The sequence below is a fragment of the Penicillium griseofulvum genome (assembly GCF_001561935.1).
Source record: "Penicillium griseofulvum strain PG3 chromosome Unknown contig_11, whole genome shotgun sequence".
Classification (NCBI taxonomy): domain Eukaryota; kingdom Fungi; phylum Ascomycota; class Eurotiomycetes; order Eurotiales; family Aspergillaceae; genus Penicillium; species Penicillium griseofulvum.
The window spans coordinates 675,409-696,958 of record NW_024467432.1 but is presented as its reverse complement, the minus strand read 5'-3'; the positions used below and the strand labels follow the sequence as shown (position 1 = coordinate 696,958).

Sequence of the window (21,550 nt, the reverse complement as noted above, 5' to 3'; positions counted from 1 at the left end):
TGCTGAGCTGGCGTCCTTGACTTTGTTTTTTTTTAGATGGGAGGTAGGATATCAGGGCCTACCCAGTTGAGATCCAGATAGATACTGTGTGATGAGTCCAGATCTCTTGCAGAAGTAAGGCAGATATCCGTGCTTCACTGGCCTGTCAGGTTTCATGTATATAATTAATTGCACGATTTTATTCCTGCAAAAAGGCCAAATCGTATATGTAGTTTAACTGAAGGCTTAAGGATAGGGGTGACGCAAACTAACTTATTCTTAACATCTTCTTATTTCTCTTCTATTTAAACTAATTCTCAGGAACAAAAGGGTTCTGATTTTTAAGCAAAACCAATAAGCTCTTTCCAAGAAATGGGGCCAAAAACATCCTAAAAGGCCCACGTAATCCCAGTCTTTTTTTCCCATGGCCAAAATTGAGAATCGCTTGGAGATGAAATAGCACTAAAACCACTTTTGAGCGTCTATCCGCCTAATACTGCCGTCTTCTCTTTACAACATCGACATCGACATTTGGCCCGAGCTTTGTTACTCCAGCATGGGATCTACAAGATCACCACTATAATCGGCCCCAGTTCCGCTTCACCAAAATGCCTCCAGTATCGAAAACCTGTCAGAGTTGCGCAGATTCAAAGGTGCGATGTGTCCGGGACACCGATATCGCCCCGTGTAATCGGTAGGAATCCCGAACCTGTGAAAGAAAGAGCTTAGCTAAACTATGCAGGTGCTGCCGTTTGGGAAAAGAATGTCAATATCGTCAAAAAGGTCGTCGATTTAACGGCTTCCAAAAGGATCGGTGAGAAGACCTTCTTGGGTGATATGGTTTATCATCTAACTCATCGCCCAGTAAGATCGCGGCTCTTGAGTCAAAGATCAATGAACTGAAGGCCAGCCGTGCTGGCCTAGAAGAAAATGACACGAGAACGCGCAGCGCATCATTAGCAGACGGTGACGCTGTGCTTGAAGACATCATCAGCCGAGATTTCCTTGACATAGAGACCGCCGAAAGATATCTAAACACATTCAAGACCAAAATGACCCCACACTTCCCATTTGTGGTTGTGCCCCCTGATGTATCTATCAAGGAGCTCCGCCAGGAAAAGCCGTTCCTATGCTTAGCTATCCTTGCCTCAGCTTCATTCGAAAACATGTCACTGCAACGGGCGTTGGGGGACGAAGTCAAGAAAGTCGTCGCATCACGCATGGTCATCGGTGGGGCAATCTCCTTTGAGTTGCTGCAAGGACTGTTGGTGTTTCTCGCATGGTAAATACCGACCTATCAATACTCTGATATGATCGCATCTGACAATATATGGCAGGTCGCATTATCACTCACGGCCACACCGTTATACTCAATTCATTCAACTGGCTGTAAGCCTCATGATAGATCTGCGGTTAGACCGTCCCCCGCAGACGCGGTCGTGGAAGACAGAGTTGCGCTTTGGGCTTCAATATAATCTGCAAAATCAGCCATTTAATCGGCCTTCTTGGGGAAGCGACGAGCATAGGGCTGTCCTGGGCTGGTACTATTTAGCGTCTTCGTGAGTTCATGTGCCATGTTTGTCGAGTATTGGAAGTTGGCTGATACTTATCTTGATTCAGAATTGCGATACTTGTGCAAAAGAAATCGACCATTCTGCGTTTCCCGTACCAGGAAGAGTGTTGCAAATCTCTCCAAGAAGCCAAGGAGTATCCCCATGACAAATATATCAGTTATGTGATAGAGCTCCAATTTATCTCAGAAAAGGTCGACCAACTATCTGCAAGGCATGAATTTGAGTTGGAAACTCCTGGATCGGGATCAGAGCTCTATATCACCAATTTGAAGTCAGACCTGGAGGCATTCTACCGTCATCTACCGTTCAACCTTAGCGAAAGCTGTAAGTCCAAAAATAACACCCAGGCTCACTTTCATAAAAGAGATTTGGCACTAACTTACAGCTGTAAAAGTTCTTCTTTCTATGCAATACCACGCGACATGTCTTAGCCTATACCAATTAGCTCTCAACATCACCAACCAAGAGTCCCACTCACCCTTTGACCCCAACTCCTGGAGGGAGGAAATGTCGTTCTCAGCGTTTATCTCAGCCAATTCGATCCTCACTCTGTACATTAAACTTCCCTCCAAAGAGGAAGTCGGATTCAACAATACGCAATGGGTACAGATAGCATTTGCCCTGCTAGTTGCCTACCGACACACCATGGCAACCTCCAAGCCAGGTCAAACAGCCGCCTTCCTAGATACCCTGTCAAAATTGGGATCGAGAGTTGGGGCGTTGTCTACTTCTGATGTAGATATGAATGGCGCTCGAGATGCTTTCTTCGACTTCAAGAACCGTATAGTTCGAATCCAAAATTGGCTCGGGGGAACTGGTAGACAGGAAGATGACACTCACATTGAGGAGAGCTTTGAAGAATTTCAACACACGTCATGCTTGGAACCGACACACTTTGATGGGTTTATGGGGGCTGCGGAGACTGGTGAGAATTTTGATGTCTCTCTTGGGAATTCATTTCCATCGGCCGGGGGCTTGCAAATCCCCAATGATTTCCTCTCTGAATCTTCGTTTGAACAGATTATGCATGACTGGGTATGATTATGAAATCTTTCATTTTATGAGGATAACTCCTAGATCTACTCTTCGTATCCATACCATCCAGGTAGAAGATTGTCAAAATTGAATTCATCAAGCAGATGCCAAAAGATGATGTGAGAAAAGGCCCCCAGTAGGCAGCAGGGCTGGGATTTTCTAAATTGCGATGATTCAATGCCTGTGCTATCGCCGAGCCGATCTATAAAAATCCCCCAAGAGCTGTATTCAGCATCACCGACCCGATCTTGGATACAAAAGAGATATAAGGAAGCAAGAATACCAAATACAAATCCATATTCAAGTCAATTGTGATTCTTTCAAAATGATCACAATCTCTCACGCTTCGGCATTGTTCTTGCTCTACTCCTCGGCCCTCTCTTTCACCCCATGTCCACTCTTAGGCCCTGCGTTCCCTCCATTCTCCATCGACACAAAGGACAAGACTATTGGAGGTGCTCTGCAAAAGCTCACACATGAGTTTGACACACTAGTCGCAAAAAGCACTGGTGTTCATGGGGATGTATCGCCAAACACCACCTTTAGCATCGCCTTGTTCTCGTCCGATAGCGGGAATGCCGAAGACGAACCCTTCTTCTGGCAATATCATCACACAGCTCCTACATTGGACCACTCTTCAGTAGGATCTCATGCTGCTGACAAAGACAGCATTTATCGAATTGGTGGTCTCACGGAGGTCTTCACTGTGTGGAGTCTGCTTCTCACGCGAGACGGGGACCAGATCTTTGATGACCCTGTTACCAAGTACCTCCCTGAGCTGTCTGATAGCACCAGAGAACAAGACGTGATTGGGCATGTGAGATGGGATGATGTTACTGTTGGTCAACTTGCGAGTCATATGTCTGGCATTTCGAGGGATTGTAAGTTGGACACCGAACATGAATATGGTTGGTATCACACCTAATTCATAAACAGATTGCTCGAAGGATGTGGCTTTGCAAACAAGTTCTACTGAGGCGGGACTACCTCCACGTCAGGATATCCACATGCCTTGCTGTGATGATAGCTCCGAGTGCGATAGTAGCGGTATGAAATCCCAGTTCGTGCCTGTTATCTCTGTATACTAATCTCTTCATAGATTTCATCCGATACCTGGCCAACCGAACTCGCGTGGCTCTATCTGGGACAACCCCCAGCTATTCCAACATGGCATTCCAAGTTCTAGGGTACATAGTTGAGAAACGCGCAGGAAAACCATTCAACAAAGTCCTACAACACGACATCTTTAGCGTCCTAGGCTTGACAGAAACCTCAATCTTCGCACCAGACAAAAGCACCGCAGGAATTATTCCCGTGAGCAAAGAAGCCAGCGGTTGGTTAGCACGCCACAAAGAAGACCAAGCGTAAGTCTATACTCTCCCACAGAATCCACTCACCAATCTAACAGTGGCATCCACCCCAGATCAAAGTCCATTTTCTCCAGCACCAAAGATCTTGCAAAAGCCGGTCAAGCAATCCTGAAATCAACCCTCCTCACCAAACCCCAAACAAATCGCTGGTTCAAGCCAGTCTCCCACACTTCAAACCCAGCCAACTCCATCGGATCCCCATGGGTTATATACAGCGCCGGCTCATACCCCAACACCTCGATGGTAGACATCTACACCGTCCTCAGCAACGAAGGCAACGACCAGAGCCTCTACAGCTCTTACCTCGGCCTGGTACCAGACTTCGGCGTCGGCTTTGTCATCCTCTCAGCCGACAACGAAACCCCGGCAGATCTCAACGCGCACGCAGATCTCATCGGTGATGTCGTGCTAGGCGCATTGATGAAAACAGCTATCAAGCAGGCAGCCCAGAATTTCGGTGGTGTATACAAGGCATCTGAGATCAATTCATCTATCACGGTTGAATACGACAGTCTACCTAGTTTGTATATTCGGGAGTTTGTCAGTAATGGGACTGACTTCCGTGCAATACTTGCTGGGATTTTGGGTACGAAGCCTGCGGATCTGAGTATTAGGTTGTATCCTACACAACTGATTGAACGGACTGGGTCTGGTTCTAGAATGGCTTTTAGAGCGGTCTTTCAGGATATGGCTGAGTTGGCGGATAATGGGACTCCGACTTGTGTCTCCTGGTTAGATGTTGATAGATTCCAGTATGGGGGTCGTGGTCTGGATGAGTTTGTCTTTTCTTTGGATCGGAGTGGTCGGGCTGTTGGTGTTGAGATTCCGGCATTGCGGGTAGAGCTGGGAAGGAAATAGTGTCAGAGAGAACGTCTGTGGAACCATTAATTGGGTAAATATGTCTGAATCCGAGTGTCAATATCCTCCTTAACCCATATTCTTCGTCCATATATATATGCATCTACCACGCCGTTACCGAGATAGTGGACCGCTCATACAGCCCTGTGAGGGGTTTTCAGTGGTCTTCTTAGTGGTCTTCTTAGTGGTCTTCTTAGTGGTCTTCTCGGTGGTCTTCTCAGATATTCCTCATAGTCGTCCTATACTTAGTATTATCATACTGCCCAGGTTACTTGGTCATTGCATCACCATGAGGCCATCCCACTAATATTCAAACTGAATAAAATATCAACTTGTTCGACCTGCTACCAGATCAAAAAGCCTTCGAGCAATTTAACTATAAGTGACGCACAGCTTCCTAGACAATCTTGAACCCGCAAAAGATTCCCATAAGGGAAACAACTCAACAACATGATGAACCAAGCATTCCAAAGATCAGAGGTAACTTTCCAACTCGTCTCTGAACCTTCATCCTCTCATTAACGTCCTAACATAGCTTGTCATCCTTTGTGGGCTTCTTCTTGCCATCCCCTATGTCAAGCCTAGTCCTCTAACATAGCCTTTCTATTTACACTCCCATCAGCCTGGGCGGTGGCGCAATTGATTCCACCAGACTGTCCAACAGTGTTGTTGCTGCCCATCAACCTCTTCCGTCCATTCTACCTACCGATCTATATCTTCCATCCGCTCTATCTGATAACCACATTGTTCGGGGTTTTAACTCTATGAAGCTTCTCAGCGCCACTGCAAATGAGATCCTTGTTTCTCTTGGAAAGCAAGAAAGTACAAATCAATGGCTTCTTGTTCATGGCCTTTTAAAAACAACTATCAAGCACCTTGATGAATATCGGAATTGCTTCGACGGTATCAATTACCGATTCCAATGGTAGGACACAAGTGGTCTGATAAGAGTCATTCCGACAATAAGACAATAATCAGTCACCACGAGACTCATGTTTTCTGTGATGCTCTTTCTAGGTGGGTCTGGACTGGGCCGATGCAAAAGGGGTTGGAAATACGACGTACAAGCCGACCGCCGCGAAAGGCAAGCAGCCTGATAATGCATTTGTTCCGCCCTCTCGCTGTGCAATGCCAGTCGATGCGATAGGACGGCCGACTCTGGTTATTGAGACGGGATTATCTGAAAGTTTGACTCCACTCCGCGCCGATGCAGCAAAGTGGTTTGTCGAATCAAACGTTGATGTTAGAATTGTATGGCAATTCGCTCCAGTTGGAGCGCCGGTGCCTCTCACTCGCGCCTATATCGCCTCCCTCCGCGAAGCCCCCAATATGCCCGCTCCCCCAATATGCCCGCTCTGTTCCCCCAGGTTCCTGCTACCCAGCAGCCATATTGTGCACAGGAAATAACCATCACACAACAAAGCATCACTGGAGATCCTCTTGTTTTGCCATTCCATGCTCTGTACGATAGAGTCCCAGGACAAGGAGAATCCGATGTCCTCATCAAGTCAGCAGATTTTCGGAGCATAACGCGGAGGCTGTGGTGAATACGAGGACGTGTGCTGGACGCCGTTTTAGCGTGTACTTTGTTTCTGCTTAAAGAACATAATTAGTCAGTAAAAACATATAAGTCGGGTCTTCCTTTAGGGATATATTTGCGAACATCTTTTAGCCCTGTGTTTAGTGATTACTTATCTTCTTATCTAACCCCATGCTAACATTGAACCTTGCAAGGTTTCCTTAGAACTTCCATTTTCTTTTTTTAGATATATCATATACCCAAGTACTCAAAGTACATAACGTATTTCACAAGCGAGTGGCCACCCCACCCGAAAACGCGTCCATTAGTTAGCACTTAGTTAATTCAACCACCCACTATGCCACCAATTCGCTCTCAAAACCCCCGAAAATCAACGGAGCAAGAGGGTAGGATCTTATTAGCTATTCAGGCTTTTAAAAATCAAGAATTCAGTAATATTACCCTTGCTGCGCGTACTTTTTGACGTGCCGCGTTCGACTCTTCGTCGCCGCCTTAGTGGCGTATAAGAACGCGCGATTTCTCGCGCTAACTCACATAAACTCTCTGAAATAGAGGAGGAGTCTCTTCAAAAATGGATACTCTCTATGGATTCCCGTGGATCTGCTCCTCGACCCTCTACTGTTTGTGAAATAGCGAATCTTCTCCTCGAAAAGCGCGGAACCACCCTAGTTCTTTCAGTCGGCGAAAACTGGGTTATAAACTTTGTAAAACGATACCCTATCCTCTCCTCCCGCTTCTTAAGACGCTATAATTATAAATGTGCGAAATGTAGAGACCTAAAAATCATCGGAGAGTAGTTTAATCTTATTCAAAAGATAATCGTTTAATATAGAATCGACCCTAATAATATTTATAACTTTAATAAGACTAGCTTTATAATAGGATTAACGGCAACTACGAGGGTTATTATAAGGAGTGAATACTATAGTCGGCGCTTACTTTTATAACCTAGAAATCGCGAGTAGGTAATAGTAATTAAGTATATAAATGCTCTAGGGTAGGCGCTTCCTCCGTGCGTGATTTTTAAAGGTAAAGTCTTTATTAAATCTTAGTTCGATAGTCTTCCTAGTAATTAGCGATTTGAAGTTAGTCTTAATAGTTAGACTTCTAATAAAATTGGACTTCGTTAGCTTAAAAAGCTCTTTATTCTAATAACTTCTTTACGTATAAAGGGGAGATATCGGCTTCTAGTACTCGATAGTCACAGAAGCTATTTAACCCTAAAATTTAACGAGCTTTGTAAAAGAAATTAGATTATCCCGATCTATATACCTCCGTACTCCTCTTACCTTTTATAGCCTCTCGATATTAGCTATTTTGCGGTATTAAAACGTGCGTATAGCTGGTTAGTTAAATCGAAAATACGGGTTAGGATAAATTATATCGATAAACTTGACTTCCTCGAAGTGTACCCCCTCGCACAAATTAAAGCTTTTAAAATAGAGACTATTAAAAATAGCTTCGGGGTAGCTGGTTTAGTCCCCTTTAAGCCGGAGAGAGTTATTTTAAAGCTCAATATTCGGCTTCGAACCCTAACACCCCCCCCTAGCCGAGGTAGTTGTTACGCACTGCCAACTGGTCACAGTTAGGTTAGATGGGTTCCGGGTATACTTGCCTTAATACTCCTCGTGTGTCCAACGTCAACGATCTGTCGCAACTGAGCTATCGCCTGCAAGGCCTTACTGTAGCCTAAGTCCTGTTGAGAGATCGAGGAACGATGCCAGTGAGAGCGCCGAGTAGATCTATACCGGGGTATTGGTCTGCTCGTGAGTGTTGTCAAGTTATAATCAAGTAAAGAGTCACAGTAGTCCAAAAGGTAAACACAAGTAACAATGTATGATTGAAGACGAAGAACTGAACTAAGTACATGAACGAGTGTCCTTATATATCCTTCGATTTTTCTACTCCTGGCGTGACTCCCTGGAGTCACCGCTGGAGTCGCCGTATACTCCTGCGTATACTTCTCAAAGTCGACGCGGGAGTCACGGTCACGTGTCCCTGGTTCTGTGTGCAGCGATTCCTGGTGTAGGTGATATCCGATACCCTGAAGTACATACGTACCGGAAACCTCCTGGCAGGGAGTCTGATCAGGCTTTTGCTCACTGAGCGTGAATGGGTTTTTCTCTTTCCTGAATACCTGGGGATACCAGAGTATTAGATACTGCACGTGATCTGCTGACAGATAGATTGGTTGGCTCTCGGTGGCCCATCTGTGCACCCGGTGGGGTACCATCGATTGGTGACGGGTAGTTCCGTAACAGTAGTGATTCTAGCCGGAATTTTACACCAAAAATACTAGCTACTAAGAAAGATCTACCTCGGCAGGCTTCGTTAATCAAAGCTCTACTTTGTACAAGATCTCGAAGCCTACCAAGTCCTTCCGACCATACATTAAATCAACTTATAAAAGGCTTCCGCCTTATAATGCAAGGTACTATTTTACTCGCTAAAGAAAACAAGGATTTACGCGCTACTAATGAGAAGCAGAAGTAAAAACGTGCTCGATCCCGAAGGCAGATACCCGCCGAAGAAGGTCTCTCAGTTCAAGAAGCTTCTTAATTAATACCTGAGCCGGTGGAAGCAATTGTAGCACCTATACCCCCGCGACGCAGGCCTTCGCCACCTTTACAGCCAAGAACTAGGGCATTACCAACGTGCGGGCTATGTAAAAATCAGGGTCATAGAAGAGACGCATGTCCAGATAGATGAATAATTTAGTTAAATTAATTTAATGGCGTTATGGTTGAGATAAATGGATTTGATTTTAGCATATAGTGTTGGGGTGGCCACTCGCTTGTGAAATACATAACGTTATGCATCTTCGTATAACCCCAATCCAATATATTCCTTTCCAACATGCCATTCCGTCTCACCCGCGCCCTTCAATGTAAAGCCCCCGCTTTCCCCCACGCGCGGCGACCACTCCTCCGCGTCCCACACTTATTCTCTTCCTACCCCTCGACTTCGATTGAATTCTCCCTAAATACCAGAAAATCAGTCTTAACCTTCCAACGCAATATGTCTTCCGCCCCTGCTAAGAGAGAGTTCCTCTGCATTCTGCCCGATAAGCCCGGCGCGCAGGCCAAGCGTCTCGAGGTTCGCCCGTGAGTCTTTCCCTAGGAGTCCAGAGACGCGCCTGGATCTTGCTAATGCGATCTTTAGTAACCACCGCGAGGGTGTTATGCCACATGTTGCGTCTGGTGCTATTGTTGCCGGTGGTATGTGACACTGTTGCCTTTGTTCTGTATCGTCATGGAAACTTCTCGAGCATATTACTGACACTGTTTCTTATCTAGGCGCAATGCTCAATGCCCACCCCGCTGATGGAGAGGTTCCTTCCTTCAAGGGAAGCATGATCCTTGCTGTTGCGGAGAATGAAGCCCAAGTGCTTGAGCTTATTAACAAGGATATCTATACCACTTCTGGTGTGTGGGATATGGAGAAGGCTCAAATTATCCCGGTATGTTACACAGGAAGATGGTCTTTCCAAGTTTTTTTCTGCCGCTAACCTGTCTTTTGGTTTAGTTCAAGTCTGCCGTTCGTGAGGCTTTGTAGGTTGCATATCCAGTTTTATCTTTGCCTGGGTCTGGGGATCCAGGTTGGTTTAATACATTGAATTGAAAGCGACTAGGAAATGTTGCATCTTGATGCCTTGAGTTTTGTAAAGTTGTTCCGTTCTACGTATCACAAGGAGTGAGAAATGCCGAAAAGGATCGATACGGTTAGTCTAGTTCTTTTTCGGGTATGGGATATTCTAGAAGCCGGGGAATTGACTACCTAGTCCGTACTCCGTAGATATACTCCGAATCTGTAACTCCGCGGGAACAAGGGTATAATTTCGATATGTAGTAATAGAATAATAGATACTGTATTTGAACAGTCTAAAGCCATATCAAATTGATAATCTCTATGGTTCTTCTCTCCACTATTAAATATCATTGCCAAACAATTGGCTCTCAAAAAAAGGCGGAAAACAAGTCAGTGACCGGGCGAGTCCACCGCGGAGAACTTAAGTGGTGCACAAGAGTCGCCACCCCTGAGAACTGATATCACCAACACGTACTCTTACTGGCACAGAGATATAATACTCCAACTTTTCCCATCCAGCGCATCATTTAAATATCAGAATCGAAGTAGACTGAGAGATAAAAGAAAGGAACGTCATATTTGTCATCTCCGACGACCGGCGGATCCGGCCAAAGATACTACTCCATTAGGACTAGCGTGCTTATCTAAGATCCGATCAGATTATTTATGAATTCATCACTTCTCCCTATCAGATCCATCTTTTTTTCGCCTTCCAACACATATCACCAAAACCAATACCCCATCAAATACTCCCATAATAATTCACAATGTTCAAGCGCCTTGTCACCATTGCTCCCCGTGTCGGCTCTGTCGCAACACGCAGTGCCCTTTCTCCCCTCACCGGCCTGCAGTCCGCTCAACCCGCCATCCGTCGTGCTGCTCCCGCCCCAGCTCAACAGCGCAGAGGATACCACGAGAAGGTCCTGGATCACTACAATAACCCCCGAAATGTCGGTTCCATGAAGAAGGGTGACCAGGACGTCGGCACTGGTCTCGTCGGTGCCCCCGCCTGTGGCGATGTCATGAAGTTGCAGATTCGCGTGAACAAGGACTCCGGCCGTATCGACGACGTTGTCTTCAAGACTTTCGGCTGTGGTAGCGCTATCGCTTCTTCTAGTTATTTGACCGAGCTCGTTCGCGGTATGACCCTCGACGAGGCTGGCAAGATTAAGAACACCGATGTGGCGAAGGAGTTGTGTCTGCCTCCTGTCAAGCGTATGTTTTCCTTCTATTGGTTTTTATGATCATATACTAACATACACCTAGTGCACTGCTCCATGCTTGCTGAGGACGCTATCAAGTCTGCCATTGCCAATTACTACACCAAGAACCCCAACACCCGTACCACAGATCTATCCGGGACAGGCGGCGTCATTCCTGACGTCAAGGCTGAGACTGCTGCTGCCGTTTAATTTATTCTTTGCTTTGTGTGTGTCTGCCGGATGGATTCTCCATCGGAATGACTCAACTCACTCGTTTCGCCTGGCGAGCTCTGAATTTATTATTTATTTCCGAGATTGTCTTAATACACAATCATTTGATCAAGGATACTTGTTCTTTGTCAGCATCGACAAGAACGGGTGAATTTGGGATTTGTTGTACTTGATGCTGCTGAAATGCGCGCGAGTTATGACGATGGATGAGATGAAAACGAACAAGTTGCCCATTTGTTTGATGTACATATTCCCCTTTTTCCTCTCACGTTCTGATACGTTTTTTTTTTTCTGCGTCGGCGCCTCGGTATCTGGAATCCTTGATCGATACAAAACCATTTTCTGAAAAACAGCGCCTTGATAGTTTCCAATGAAACAGTGAAACCAGAACAGTTACATGTTGTAGAAGTAAAGTAATATCAGAAGCAGTCTATGATTCATAATGTATCCACAATCTATCTACTGTACAGGACCACACAGGATCTTTGAGAGCGAAAGCTCGGAAACATATAACCCATCCTCTATCCAGCCAAGGGACGAAGAGGCCAAATGTGAAAAGAAATACAGAACGCCACCGCTGATGCACAGACAGACCACTCAAGACAATCCGTGCCAATGAACCAACCAAAAAACAAGGGATATAATGGAAAAACAGACCAAAAGGACCAAGGGCAAGCCATCCGTCAAAAAAAAAAAAAAAAAAAAACACCGTCTAACCACTTCGGAGGCCGAAGCGAGTCTTCAAGGACAGCATAGTCTCATAAACAGACAACTTGACCTCAACGCGAAGGTAGCTCGCGTAAGCACACAGGAAACGGAAGAAGTTGCGGAAGATACCGCCAGACTCCGCAATGAGCTCCAACTGCTCTTCAAAGACAGTACGCGTGGCGTACCGCGCGAGGATAAGGAAAGTGCGCATTGGGCCCTGGCGTGTGTGAAGGTTTTCGTCTAGACTGCGAGCTAGGAGGAAGTTAGTCGAGGATAACCCCAAATAATTCAGTGAAAGTGAAATACATACTAAGGTCATTGGTCTTCAGGATGAGAAGAATAATCCGCGGAACCTGGCCTAGCAAGACAACGAGTTGTTGCAGCATGCCTTCACCCAATGCACCGGAGATATTCTTTTTCTCTTCAAGGGTCCGTGAAGAAACGACGCTCTTCTTCGTGAGAACGCTGTAGTCCCGACCGGTGATGGCGCTGGCAAAGAGGGGGAACTGCTCGTCTGTGATGCCGGCAACCTTCTGTGCGTACTCGCGCATCCGCGGCACGTCTGCGTCGATAACGGCTAGCCATAGCTTGGCATAGTTGCGGCGTAGGTCGCGGTCGATGTTGCGGTAAAGCCCGTGGTCATAGAGGACGATGTCGAAGTTGGGGTGTGAGCGGGTGTGGTTCGGGCGGATGGCGATGTTACCGCCGTGAGGATCGCAGTGGAGTGGGGCGTTGTCGCCGAAGATCATCTCGTTGAAGACGTGCGCGAGAGCGGCGGAGACCTCGTCGCGGTCGATGTTGTTGGCGTCCAGGTACTCGAGGTCGTCGGGGCGGTGGCCTGCGATGTACTCCATCACGAGGATACGCTTTTGAGACCACATCACTGGGGTATAGTTAGCTTCAAGTTAGACGTACAAGCTCGGGATTGGCAGCATTATGAACCTTTGGGAATGACCAGTGGTGCATCAGAGTGCGCTTTGAAGTACTCGCTGGCGTGGGTAGCATTCTGGGCTTCCATGCGGAAGTCCAGCTCTTGTGGCAGTGAGAAATCCATTTCCTTGGATAACCATTCCAGGTCATATTCAGGGAAGAAGCGCTTAAGCATGGAGAAAGTGAATCGAGTCAAAGCCAAGTCTAATGGCACCCATTCGTCCAGCGCGGGATGCTGGACTTTAACAGCGACCAATTGTCCGGTTTCTTTCAACGTAGCAATGTGCACTTGCGCCAGGGATGCAGCACCAATGGGTGTCGATTCAAACGAGGCGAATAGCTCATTCATATCCTGGCCTGTGTCTTTGCGGAACAGCTCGCCAATTGATTCAATTGACGAGACGGGGCATCTGTCCTGGAGCGGGATGAAGGTCGAGGTCCATTCAATGGGAAGCAGATAGCCCATGCTGCTGAGGTGCTGGCCTAATTTGATGAAAATCGATCCATTCTTTTCTAGGACATGGAGTGTACGCTCGGCGCAGCGCTTGTGGCATGCGCGAAGCAGTGCGTTATGTTCTTCGGGGGACGAGGCGTCTTGTTTCAGAGTAACACGGTAGCTGCAAAGATTCGAAGTTGTGTTAAAATTTCTGTCAAGGTGCAAAATAGAGCCATCGCACTTCACTTACTCATTGATACAGACGGCCAGTGTGCCAACAACGCGCCCACTACGTTTCGCCGCCTGGAACGCATGCTGCGCTTGGTCCGAGAACGTCACTGCGCCCAAACCGAGGATACTTCCAATTAGAAACCATTTGATGGCGCTCCGTTGCGATTCATTTGCTTTGGATTTGCTTCCAGACTTGTGCTGGCTCTTACTCTTCGCAGACAAGAGAGGCGAAGCCTTGACAGAAAAGGAACGGCGCGAAGCGGCGAGCGTGGAGCCCTGGGGAGACACTGAACGACCCCATGATGAAGCCTTAATTAAACCGGAAGAGGGCGACTGTCGTAACAGGGATTCTGAGGCCAGAAGAAACGAGGATCCAGATGTCAAGGGTTTGGACGTTTTCCCGATCACCGCGGGATCAATCTTGAATGCCCGCAATGGCACGCGAAGCGCTGCGCTCATGCCGAAGCGAAGGCCGCCGGCCAGGAAAAAAAAAAGATAAAATAAGAGAAGACCGAGAGTGTAGGCGTTTCTGGCCTCAATTCATCGTATGATTGTCGGTTCAGAGAGATTTTTCACGGTTCTCGCCGCCAATCGGCTTCGGCGCTGCACGTGATTCCAAGATCTATAGATCCGTAACAGACGTCATAGCTAATTTGGTGTTGAATAAGTAGGATGATGTTGATGGTATTGACCGGTAAGTCTTATAGTGAAGCATAGCTTATCGTAAAAGAGAGAGAGCAAAAGGGGCGAGAACGGTGTACCAAGGGCTGGTCTTATGCCGCCAATGTCTTTTTTTGAGGATCCCAGTTAATTCGCAGTAATTAACAAGGGAGGAGATGCCTGATATACATGCAGTATGTTGTTTAGAACTGTTTACTTATGAGCTTACGTCAAGGAAACTCATACAAATTAGAAGGAAATATTGATTCGAACAGAAATACATCGACTCTATGTGCAGCAACCAGTGCCCACATGATAACAAAGGGGTTTACAAAGGAGTAAAACCTTGCACCATCACTCCAAAGACCATTTAGAGTTGATAACGCCGTTGCCTGTATATGAGACAGGCTAGTATGAACTGGGGAAATCGGAAACGCAACAACACAAACAGCTTCACAGTAAACCCATTTGGACGCTAAATCAAGTCCACTCAGAATCTGCGAGTGTTGGGCGGCGACGACGAGGAATGATCGAAGGCCGGCGACTCAGCGAGTTTGGAGTCTTGTTGTCTTCCTCACGCAGCAGCTCAACGTGACTCATTCTACTAGAGAGGGGTCGTGCAGACCTAGGCCTGGCAGCGGCCGCACTGCTTCCATTTGCCGCAGACCCAAGAGCCGGGCTGGTGCCATCTCGACTGCCAGGTCTCATAGCCAAGGAAGAAACACTGAGAGAGTTTCGCGGGTGCCGGGGAGTTTCCCGACCATCCAGATATCCCCTTGACTGGCCGGTGCGGTGCGATGAGGGCGTGGACGGGGTAGATGATGCCGAGAATAAGATTGGAGGGGGAGTGCATGTGCTTTGTCTTCGGGCTGTCGGTCTGCGTTTGCTGGCGCCATATGCTTCGCTAGATCGAACTAACTTGCCTGCCATATCTCTGACAAGGACTGCGGGGTCGTTCTCCATGTTTCGAATAGCATCGAGCAGGCCATACGTTGCGAGTAGCCCACCTTGTTCTTCGTTTGAATCACAAATACTGGCTATTATGCGCAGAAGGTTGAGTCGGACGGCGGCTTTGGTGTGATGCAGCTTCTGCCTCAGTCTCTGGAAGATATCAGGCCGCGCAAAGGTGGATGCGACCTGAGGGCTGAGCCGAAGAAGCTTCTGCAGAGGTTCGAGGGTGTTTTCAAATGCATTAGCCTTCGAAAGCTTCAAACATTCCGCAATGGCGCCAGTAAATGTAACGGGGCCCTCAAACGTATCACTCTCAAATATACCGTCCAAGAGATGCTCTTCAACCTTGGCAGTCTCTTCTTGAAGCCTAATTATTGTTCATTGTTAGCTTTGAGACCATGTACGACTCTGGAATGGGAGACAAACCATGTGAAAATAGCATCCAAGGCAGTGACTTGCCAATACGGATCCAAGAGCAAAGAGATATAAAAGCCTAGGCCTTTGTTACGCCACAGCTCCCTTCGGCCAACCTTTCCAGATTGTGCCATGTCGCAGAGAATTGGTAAGGCAAACTCTTTCAGCGGCCGCTCTGTGAGCACGATCTTTTGTAGTAGCGGTACAATGCCGTTCAGTGCAGCGTCTTCTTGTCGAGACTTGTTCAAGCGGCACATATTGTAGATGGTGTTGAGGATCTGGTTTGAGAGCTCGCGGAAATGTGCCTTTTTTAGATTCGATCGAAGCAGATCGGTCAAGACATCGATGGCGTTGGAATTCTGGAGCGAATCTAAAGTAGTTGAAAGCATCGACAGATTTTTGATGAATTTCAACATCGTAATTTGATGAACTGGGCTCATTCGCCTCAGTTCTTTCAAGACTCCTTGAATCAACTGTTAGCATAGAAAATTGCGGAGGCTCCCTGGAGGAAATAATGCTTACTGTGCAAGACTGTTCGTTCAGAAACCATTTCCTTGACATGATTCTCGGCCTGCGAGAATATGAAGAAAATATTTGCAATGCGACCCTCGATGACTTCTGTCAATTCCCCATCTTCATCGAGAGCACGACTTAGAACAAGAGACAGGGGATCAAGAACGGAGTTGCGGGACAGGATTCTGCAGAAATCGTTCTTGGGGGTGGAGCCCTATAGGAAAATAGTTAGGTCTGAGGAGATTCAAAGTGCAATGAAGGCGAAATACTTACCTGCAGCTCGAAGACACTCCAGATTCCGTTCACGCCAATCAACACCAGTTCGCGTTCATCTTCATAATCGTCCTCTAGGAACTCAACCAGGACATTCAAGCCTCCAGCACTGACAAACATCTGTAGAGTCAGGGTGGAAGTCTGGTACATCTGCTGCACGAAAGCCGCTGCTTCAAGTCGAATTTCGCGTGGGTACTTCTTGGATGCAAACTCGTTGATGATAGGGATTCCACCAACAAAGCAGAGGTTTTCCTGGATCTCATAGTCATCGTATATGATTGCATTGACAACCCTCAACAGACAAAGGACGATATCACGGCGACGAGTAGTGTCAAGAATCTCGAGAATTGGCAGCATGCCGTGAGCACTGATGATGATGTTCTTAGTCTCTGGAAGGTCACAAAAAATCGTGAACAATTGTTCAGAAATCTCTGCAAGAACTTCCTCGTCTTGGGATGTTTTGAGGGAGTCCACAAGACCCTCAACTTGGTTGCGAAGTCGTGCGTATTTATCGCGCGCGATATTTTCTTCGAGGTCCACCTCATCAAAGCCTTCTTCCAATTGCGCAAAGGGATCATCCTCGTCTTCTTGGTCTCCCAACCATGAGTTAGATAGTTTGGAGTTTAACATCAATGTACTTTGATCCGAGCCATCGTCGCTCTCTGCCTGATCTAGAGCAGCTTGGTCGGCCCCAAGAATATCAGAGAAGTCCTCGTCATTTTCATTCTCAGCGAACCTCTGGATCTCAATGGTAGACCGGTCACGCTTCACAGAAAGCTGTTTGCGCAGCTGGGGATGCGGATTGCCAAATTCGGCATCTAATTGGTTGTATCCTATGTTTTCATGAATGGGTGATGATGGATCATCCTCGAAGTCCTGGAAAAAGTTAGAACCATACATGAAATTTGAAGTCTCGTCGGACTGTACTTGATAACCACCCAGCTTTCGATCCAATGAATCCTCATTGGCCATAATGAGGTCGGAATAATCATCGACAGAGTTCTCTTTGTAGAGATTAGTCGGACGTGGAGCCGGGCGAGCTCGTCTCGGCATGGGATTTTGGGCGAGGATTGGAACATTTTGCATTGCAGAAACGGGGGCATTGGCTCCAGGCTGAGAGAATGCAGGGCTTTGAGGCTTGGAAGGTTCTGCCACAGAAGGTTTGACGGGATATGGTCGAATGGTCTGCAAAGTATCTTCGTCAGAGAAGCCTGAGCTATCCTCAAAGGGATCAGAATTGTCATCCGATCTGAGTATGGTCCCGTCGAGTGACGCAAAAGCTTTCAGTCTCTCAGAGGAGAGCATGCCCCCAAAGTTATCATGTGGCCGTAGATGCGGCAATTTGAGTGCGCTAGGAGAGATTGCAGTAGCAAAGTCATCATCCCAATTGTCATCCCCTGCTAATACAGGTGATCGAAAGCGCTCCGTGGGTTTGATAGCGGTTGGGGATGGCAGGGTATCGACCAATGGATTATTTCGGGTAGATGGCAGGCCGGAAGTACTGGGATGGTCTGGCCTCTGTTTTTTCTTTGAAGTCCCCGCTTCGGGTGACCGCAAAGCCTCGTTCCATTCTTGGACACTCCTGACGGCTTCTTCATATTCTGTAGACTTCTTGGGAATCACAGATTCTGTTCTGCGCGCATTAACAATCCACGGATGTTTAAGCAACTTTCTTGCCGACACTCGAAGGTTGGGATCTTTTTGGAAACATTGCATGAGGAAGTCTTTCACGGCCTAGATAGAGAGTCAGCATTACATGAATATGCCTTAATGATCGATAAAGACATACCGGTGAGGCACCCTGCGAAAATGGAGGGTGATCATCGTTTACAATACGAAATAGTGCTGGCATGGGCTGCATGTTATGATAAGGGGGTTTCCCTTCAAGTAGCTCGATGACAGTGCATCCTAAACTCCAGATATCGGAAGCTGTTGTTGCTCCCGAAAGCTCGATTACTTCGGGGGCCATCCAGTACGGCGTACCAACCACGCTTGATTCACTCAAGCCCGTAGTACGACTGGCGACACCGAAATCGGCAAGCTTGACCAGTCCTTCCTTTGTGGTCAGAATGTTTGCACCCTTGATATCTCGGTGAATAACACCCTGTTCATGTAAGTAGAGCAAGCCATGAAGAACCTGGGACATATAAAGTCCCACAAGGTTCTCAGGAAAACGGCCGAAGTTCTTCGCAATGGAATGCAACGAGCCATTTTCGCAATATCTATAAACCGTCAGTTATATGTTCCGTTGAACTTGAGCCGGAAGAAACATACTCGAGAATGATGTTCAGGGTTTCAGCGGATTTCACAAATCCGTGGTACTTGACAATGTTGGGGTGCTGCATGGATCTATGTCAGTAGGGGACGTGTTGATATGTTTTGGCGGGGTGTCTTACATCAAGATTTTTGAGAAGGTCAATTTCAAGCTGTTGCATCGTATGTTAGCATATCAGACGAACGTCGAGAAGGATTGTATCCCATACCATGATGACGCGCAATTCACTCTTGGGAAGATCCGTCAACTTAATTTGCTTGACGGCGACAGTCTCCCCAGTATTCCAATTCAACGCGCGATACACGGAACCGAAAGCGCCCTTGCCCAGGCAGTCTCCCAATTGCTACCATCAACACCCAAGGTCAGCATCTGCTCAGTCCATGTTTTGCGGGGCAGGGGATCATATCCATACATAGTCCTTGAGTTCCGCAACATCTTTGGCCGATGACTTCAAAACCTTGTCTTCCTTCGGTTTCTCTTCTCGTTTCGACGGACTCGTTCCAACTCGTGCCAATCGCGGCTTTATCGGGGTTCCGGGGGTTCTCGAGGAGGGGGTGAGAGGGCGAGGCTGCCCTTCGCCCCCTTCGCCAGACCGAGCGACCATGATGTTGCGGACTAGCCTCGACTGTATCCTAGTAGGTATTCGAGCTGGCGGTCGGTCTCAGAATGCGGTTTGAGGTAGAGGATGGGTGGGGTGAAAGCCGAGGAAGGAGGCAACCTTGAAAGAGCTGATAGCAACGATCTCAGAGGTCATATCCACAGGTTCTAGCGATCACAATTGTCAATTAATCTGAGCCTCTCAAGGTACAAACAAGCATCGCGAATGAATGTTTGCGTGTGAACGTTGTGGAGAGGGTCTTACCAAGCGGACATTACAGCACTTCAGCTCTCACGCCCTAGAGAGCCGTTTCGACGACAAAGCGAGACGCATGCAATATCTTCAAAAGGGTACAAATACCATGGAGAACTCTGAAGAATATCGATCTAGTAAAGGCGACAATAGAGCGTGAAGGGGGTTGTTCGCAAGAAATCGTGGTTGTTTTGAACTTTCGTGCTCCACCCGCCGCATCATGCAGGCTGTGCTGGACAATCGCCGATCAGCCCTACGATACCCAGCATGGAATTTTTATTACTTGACCAAAAGAGAATATAATGGCTCGATATATAACTATACTTTACTAGAAGAAAAAAGATATGGAAAAGGAGATAAAAGGTCCAAAGGGTTCTATTATTTAACGATATAGATCGGCGACATCTAATCGATCTATATAGGGTATCATTTTTGGGCACGGAGAAGGCGCAACACATCTGAAACAAGGTACAAGCTACCAGCAATGACAAGAGGACCTCCTTGAGCCTGTTCACTAGCCCACTGAAGGGCAGGGATTAAATTTCCTTCAGAGCTCTGGATCTGACCAATATTTTGGATAGCTTGAATAGAATGGGCGACCTCTTTGGCGTTAGTTGGTTGGACCCAGGGCATCCCGTCCACGGGACCAAACTCCGCAGTGGCGACTCGGTCACCGGGCCGGATAATGGAACCAAACACCTCAGCCAGATCCTTTCCACTTGATGCGGCAACAACCCAAGTCACAGGTTGGCCTTGAACACGCATTTTGCGATCCACGTACTTGCCGAGAACTTCGGCAGATTGTGCATTGTGAGCACCATCAAGTAGAATAGGCTCTGGGCGATTAATCAAAGGTTGGAGGACAATGTTTTGCAAACGGCCCGGCCATGTTACATCGGCTAGATATGGGAGCAATGAGAATGCATCCATCTTAGGTCGTAGTTGAGAAAGGGCAAGACGAAGAGCAGACACTGCACAGCACATATTTTCTTGTTGGTGGGGCTCTAGATCAAGCTTCTGGAAGTAAGGCGCAAGAGCCGGAATTTGTTCAGAGACTGTTGCGGGAGAGACAAACAAGGAATCAATACCCAGTTCTTGAATATGAGCTCTCACTGTTTCAACCACTTCTTGACTGTTTGTATTGTCTACCACACAAGGGACTCCGGGCTTGAGGATGCCCGCTTTTTCACGAGCAATCTCTCCAATTGTCGATCCAAGGAAAGCCTGGTGGTCCATCCCTATCTTTGTAATGACCGAGACAAGGACATTATTCAGGATATTTGTTGCATCTAGGCGGCCTCCCATGCCCACCTCAACCACACCAACTTCGACTCGTTCATGGTTGAATATCTCGAACGCCGTTGCTGTCAACAACTCGAATTCGGAGGCACCGATGCCCAAGGTTTGGTCGCGTAATTTGACTTGGTCTTCAATCTGTCGGAAAAGGGATTCTTGGACCACTTTCTCTCCAATTGTGATACAGTCCCACCGATCGATTAAATGCGGGGAAGTGAAGCGGCCGCAACGCACTCCGCCAGTGGATAACAAATGGGAAAGGTAGGCACTGATAGATCCTTTACCGTTGGTTCCAGCAATGTGAATGGCTTTCCATGAGAGCGGAGTCTGCTGCAGCAGACTCGCGACCCGACTCAATCCTAACTCAATCATCCTTATGAGTGTAGCGTAATAGGAATTTGGAGGTCAATTGTCATTATTGACCAAAGGATCAGGCAATGACAGGCAGCTTCTGGACTTCAGAGCTTCATTGTGAACAATAAGAACAATGCCAGAATCAGCGTGGGGTATGGTCGTAGTGTAGCCCACCTTTAGGTTGGAGCTTACCGTGATCGGAGGAATATATCCACGTGATCCTTTGCATCCTCATGCTTCAGGCACCAAACTCTTCGTAGATTACTATAACTAGTTAACTAA

At 47.2% G+C, this 21,550-nt stretch overlaps 7 protein-coding genes across 7 annotated transcripts; 4 read left to right on the top strand and 3 right to left on the bottom strand.

The window, feature by feature from the left end:
- Window positions 1–587: 587 nt before the first annotated feature.
- Window positions 588–2,594, top strand: PGRI_087830 (fungal specific transcription factor domain-containing protein; the record flags this gene model as incomplete). Its single annotated transcript, XM_040796497.1, has 6 exons — window positions 588–673; window positions 722–793; window positions 845–1,261; window positions 1,317–1,538; window positions 1,600–1,877; window positions 1,948–2,594. 6 exons carry the CDS (start codon window positions 588–590, stop codon window positions 2,592–2,594), a joined length of 1,722 nt encoding a protein of 573 aa, XP_040651035.1.
- A 319-nt stretch (window positions 2,595–2,913) lies between these two features.
- PGRI_087820 (serine hydrolase domain-containing protein) lies at window positions 2,914–4,816 on the top strand (the record flags this gene model as incomplete). Its single annotated transcript, XM_040796496.1, has 4 exons — window positions 2,914–3,469; window positions 3,525–3,635; window positions 3,688–3,952; window positions 3,997–4,816. 4 exons carry the CDS (start codon window positions 2,914–2,916, stop codon window positions 4,814–4,816), a joined length of 1,752 nt encoding a protein of 583 aa, XP_040651034.1.
- Window positions 4,817–9,374: 4,558 nt separating this feature from the next.
- Window positions 9,375–9,911, top strand: PGRI_087810 (uncharacterized protein; the record flags this gene model as incomplete). The annotated part of the gene is made up of 4 exons (XM_040796495.1): window positions 9,375–9,460; window positions 9,519–9,574; window positions 9,653–9,816; window positions 9,882–9,911. 4 exons carry the CDS (start codon window positions 9,375–9,377, stop codon window positions 9,909–9,911), a joined length of 336 nt encoding a protein of 111 aa, XP_040651033.1.
- Window positions 9,912–10,711: 800 nt separating this feature from the next.
- On the top strand, window positions 10,712–11,356 carry PGRI_087800 (iron-sulfur cluster assembly scaffold protein; the record flags this gene model as incomplete). The annotated part of the gene is made up of 2 exons (XM_040796494.1): window positions 10,712–11,159; window positions 11,211–11,356. The coding sequence occupies 2 exons, from the start codon at window positions 10,712–10,714 to the stop codon at window positions 11,354–11,356; spliced, it is 594 nt and encodes a 197-aa protein (XP_040651032.1).
- Window positions 11,357–12,089: 733 nt separating this feature from the next.
- Window positions 12,090–14,141, bottom strand: PGRI_087790 (ABC1 kinase family protein; the record flags this gene model as incomplete). The annotated part of the gene is made up of 4 exons (XM_040796493.1): window positions 12,090–12,337; window positions 12,396–12,968; window positions 13,028–13,632; window positions 13,702–14,141. 4 exons carry the CDS (start codon window positions 14,139–14,141, stop codon window positions 12,090–12,092), a joined length of 1,866 nt encoding a protein of 621 aa, XP_040651031.1.
- An 826-nt stretch (window positions 14,142–14,967) lies between these two features.
- Window positions 14,968–19,372, bottom strand: PGRI_087780 (serine/threonine-protein kinase; the record flags this gene model as incomplete). The annotated part of the gene is made up of 11 exons (XM_040796492.1): window positions 14,968–15,211; window positions 15,262–15,660; window positions 15,720–16,170; window positions 16,230–16,434; window positions 16,494–18,227; window positions 18,283–18,597; window positions 18,652–18,715; window positions 18,768–18,832; window positions 18,890–18,919; window positions 18,977–19,111; window positions 19,181–19,372. The coding sequence occupies 11 exons, from the start codon at window positions 19,370–19,372 to the stop codon at window positions 14,968–14,970; spliced, it is 3,834 nt and encodes a 1,277-aa protein (XP_040651030.1).
- A 672-nt stretch (window positions 19,373–20,044) lies between these two features.
- Window positions 20,045–21,286, bottom strand: PGRI_087770 (dihydrofolate synthase; the record flags this gene model as incomplete). The annotated part of the gene is made up of 1 exon (XM_040796491.1): window positions 20,045–21,286. One exon carries the CDS (start codon window positions 21,284–21,286, stop codon window positions 20,045–20,047), a length of 1,242 nt encoding a protein of 413 aa, XP_040651029.1.
- Window positions 21,287–21,550: the final 264 nt, after the last annotated feature.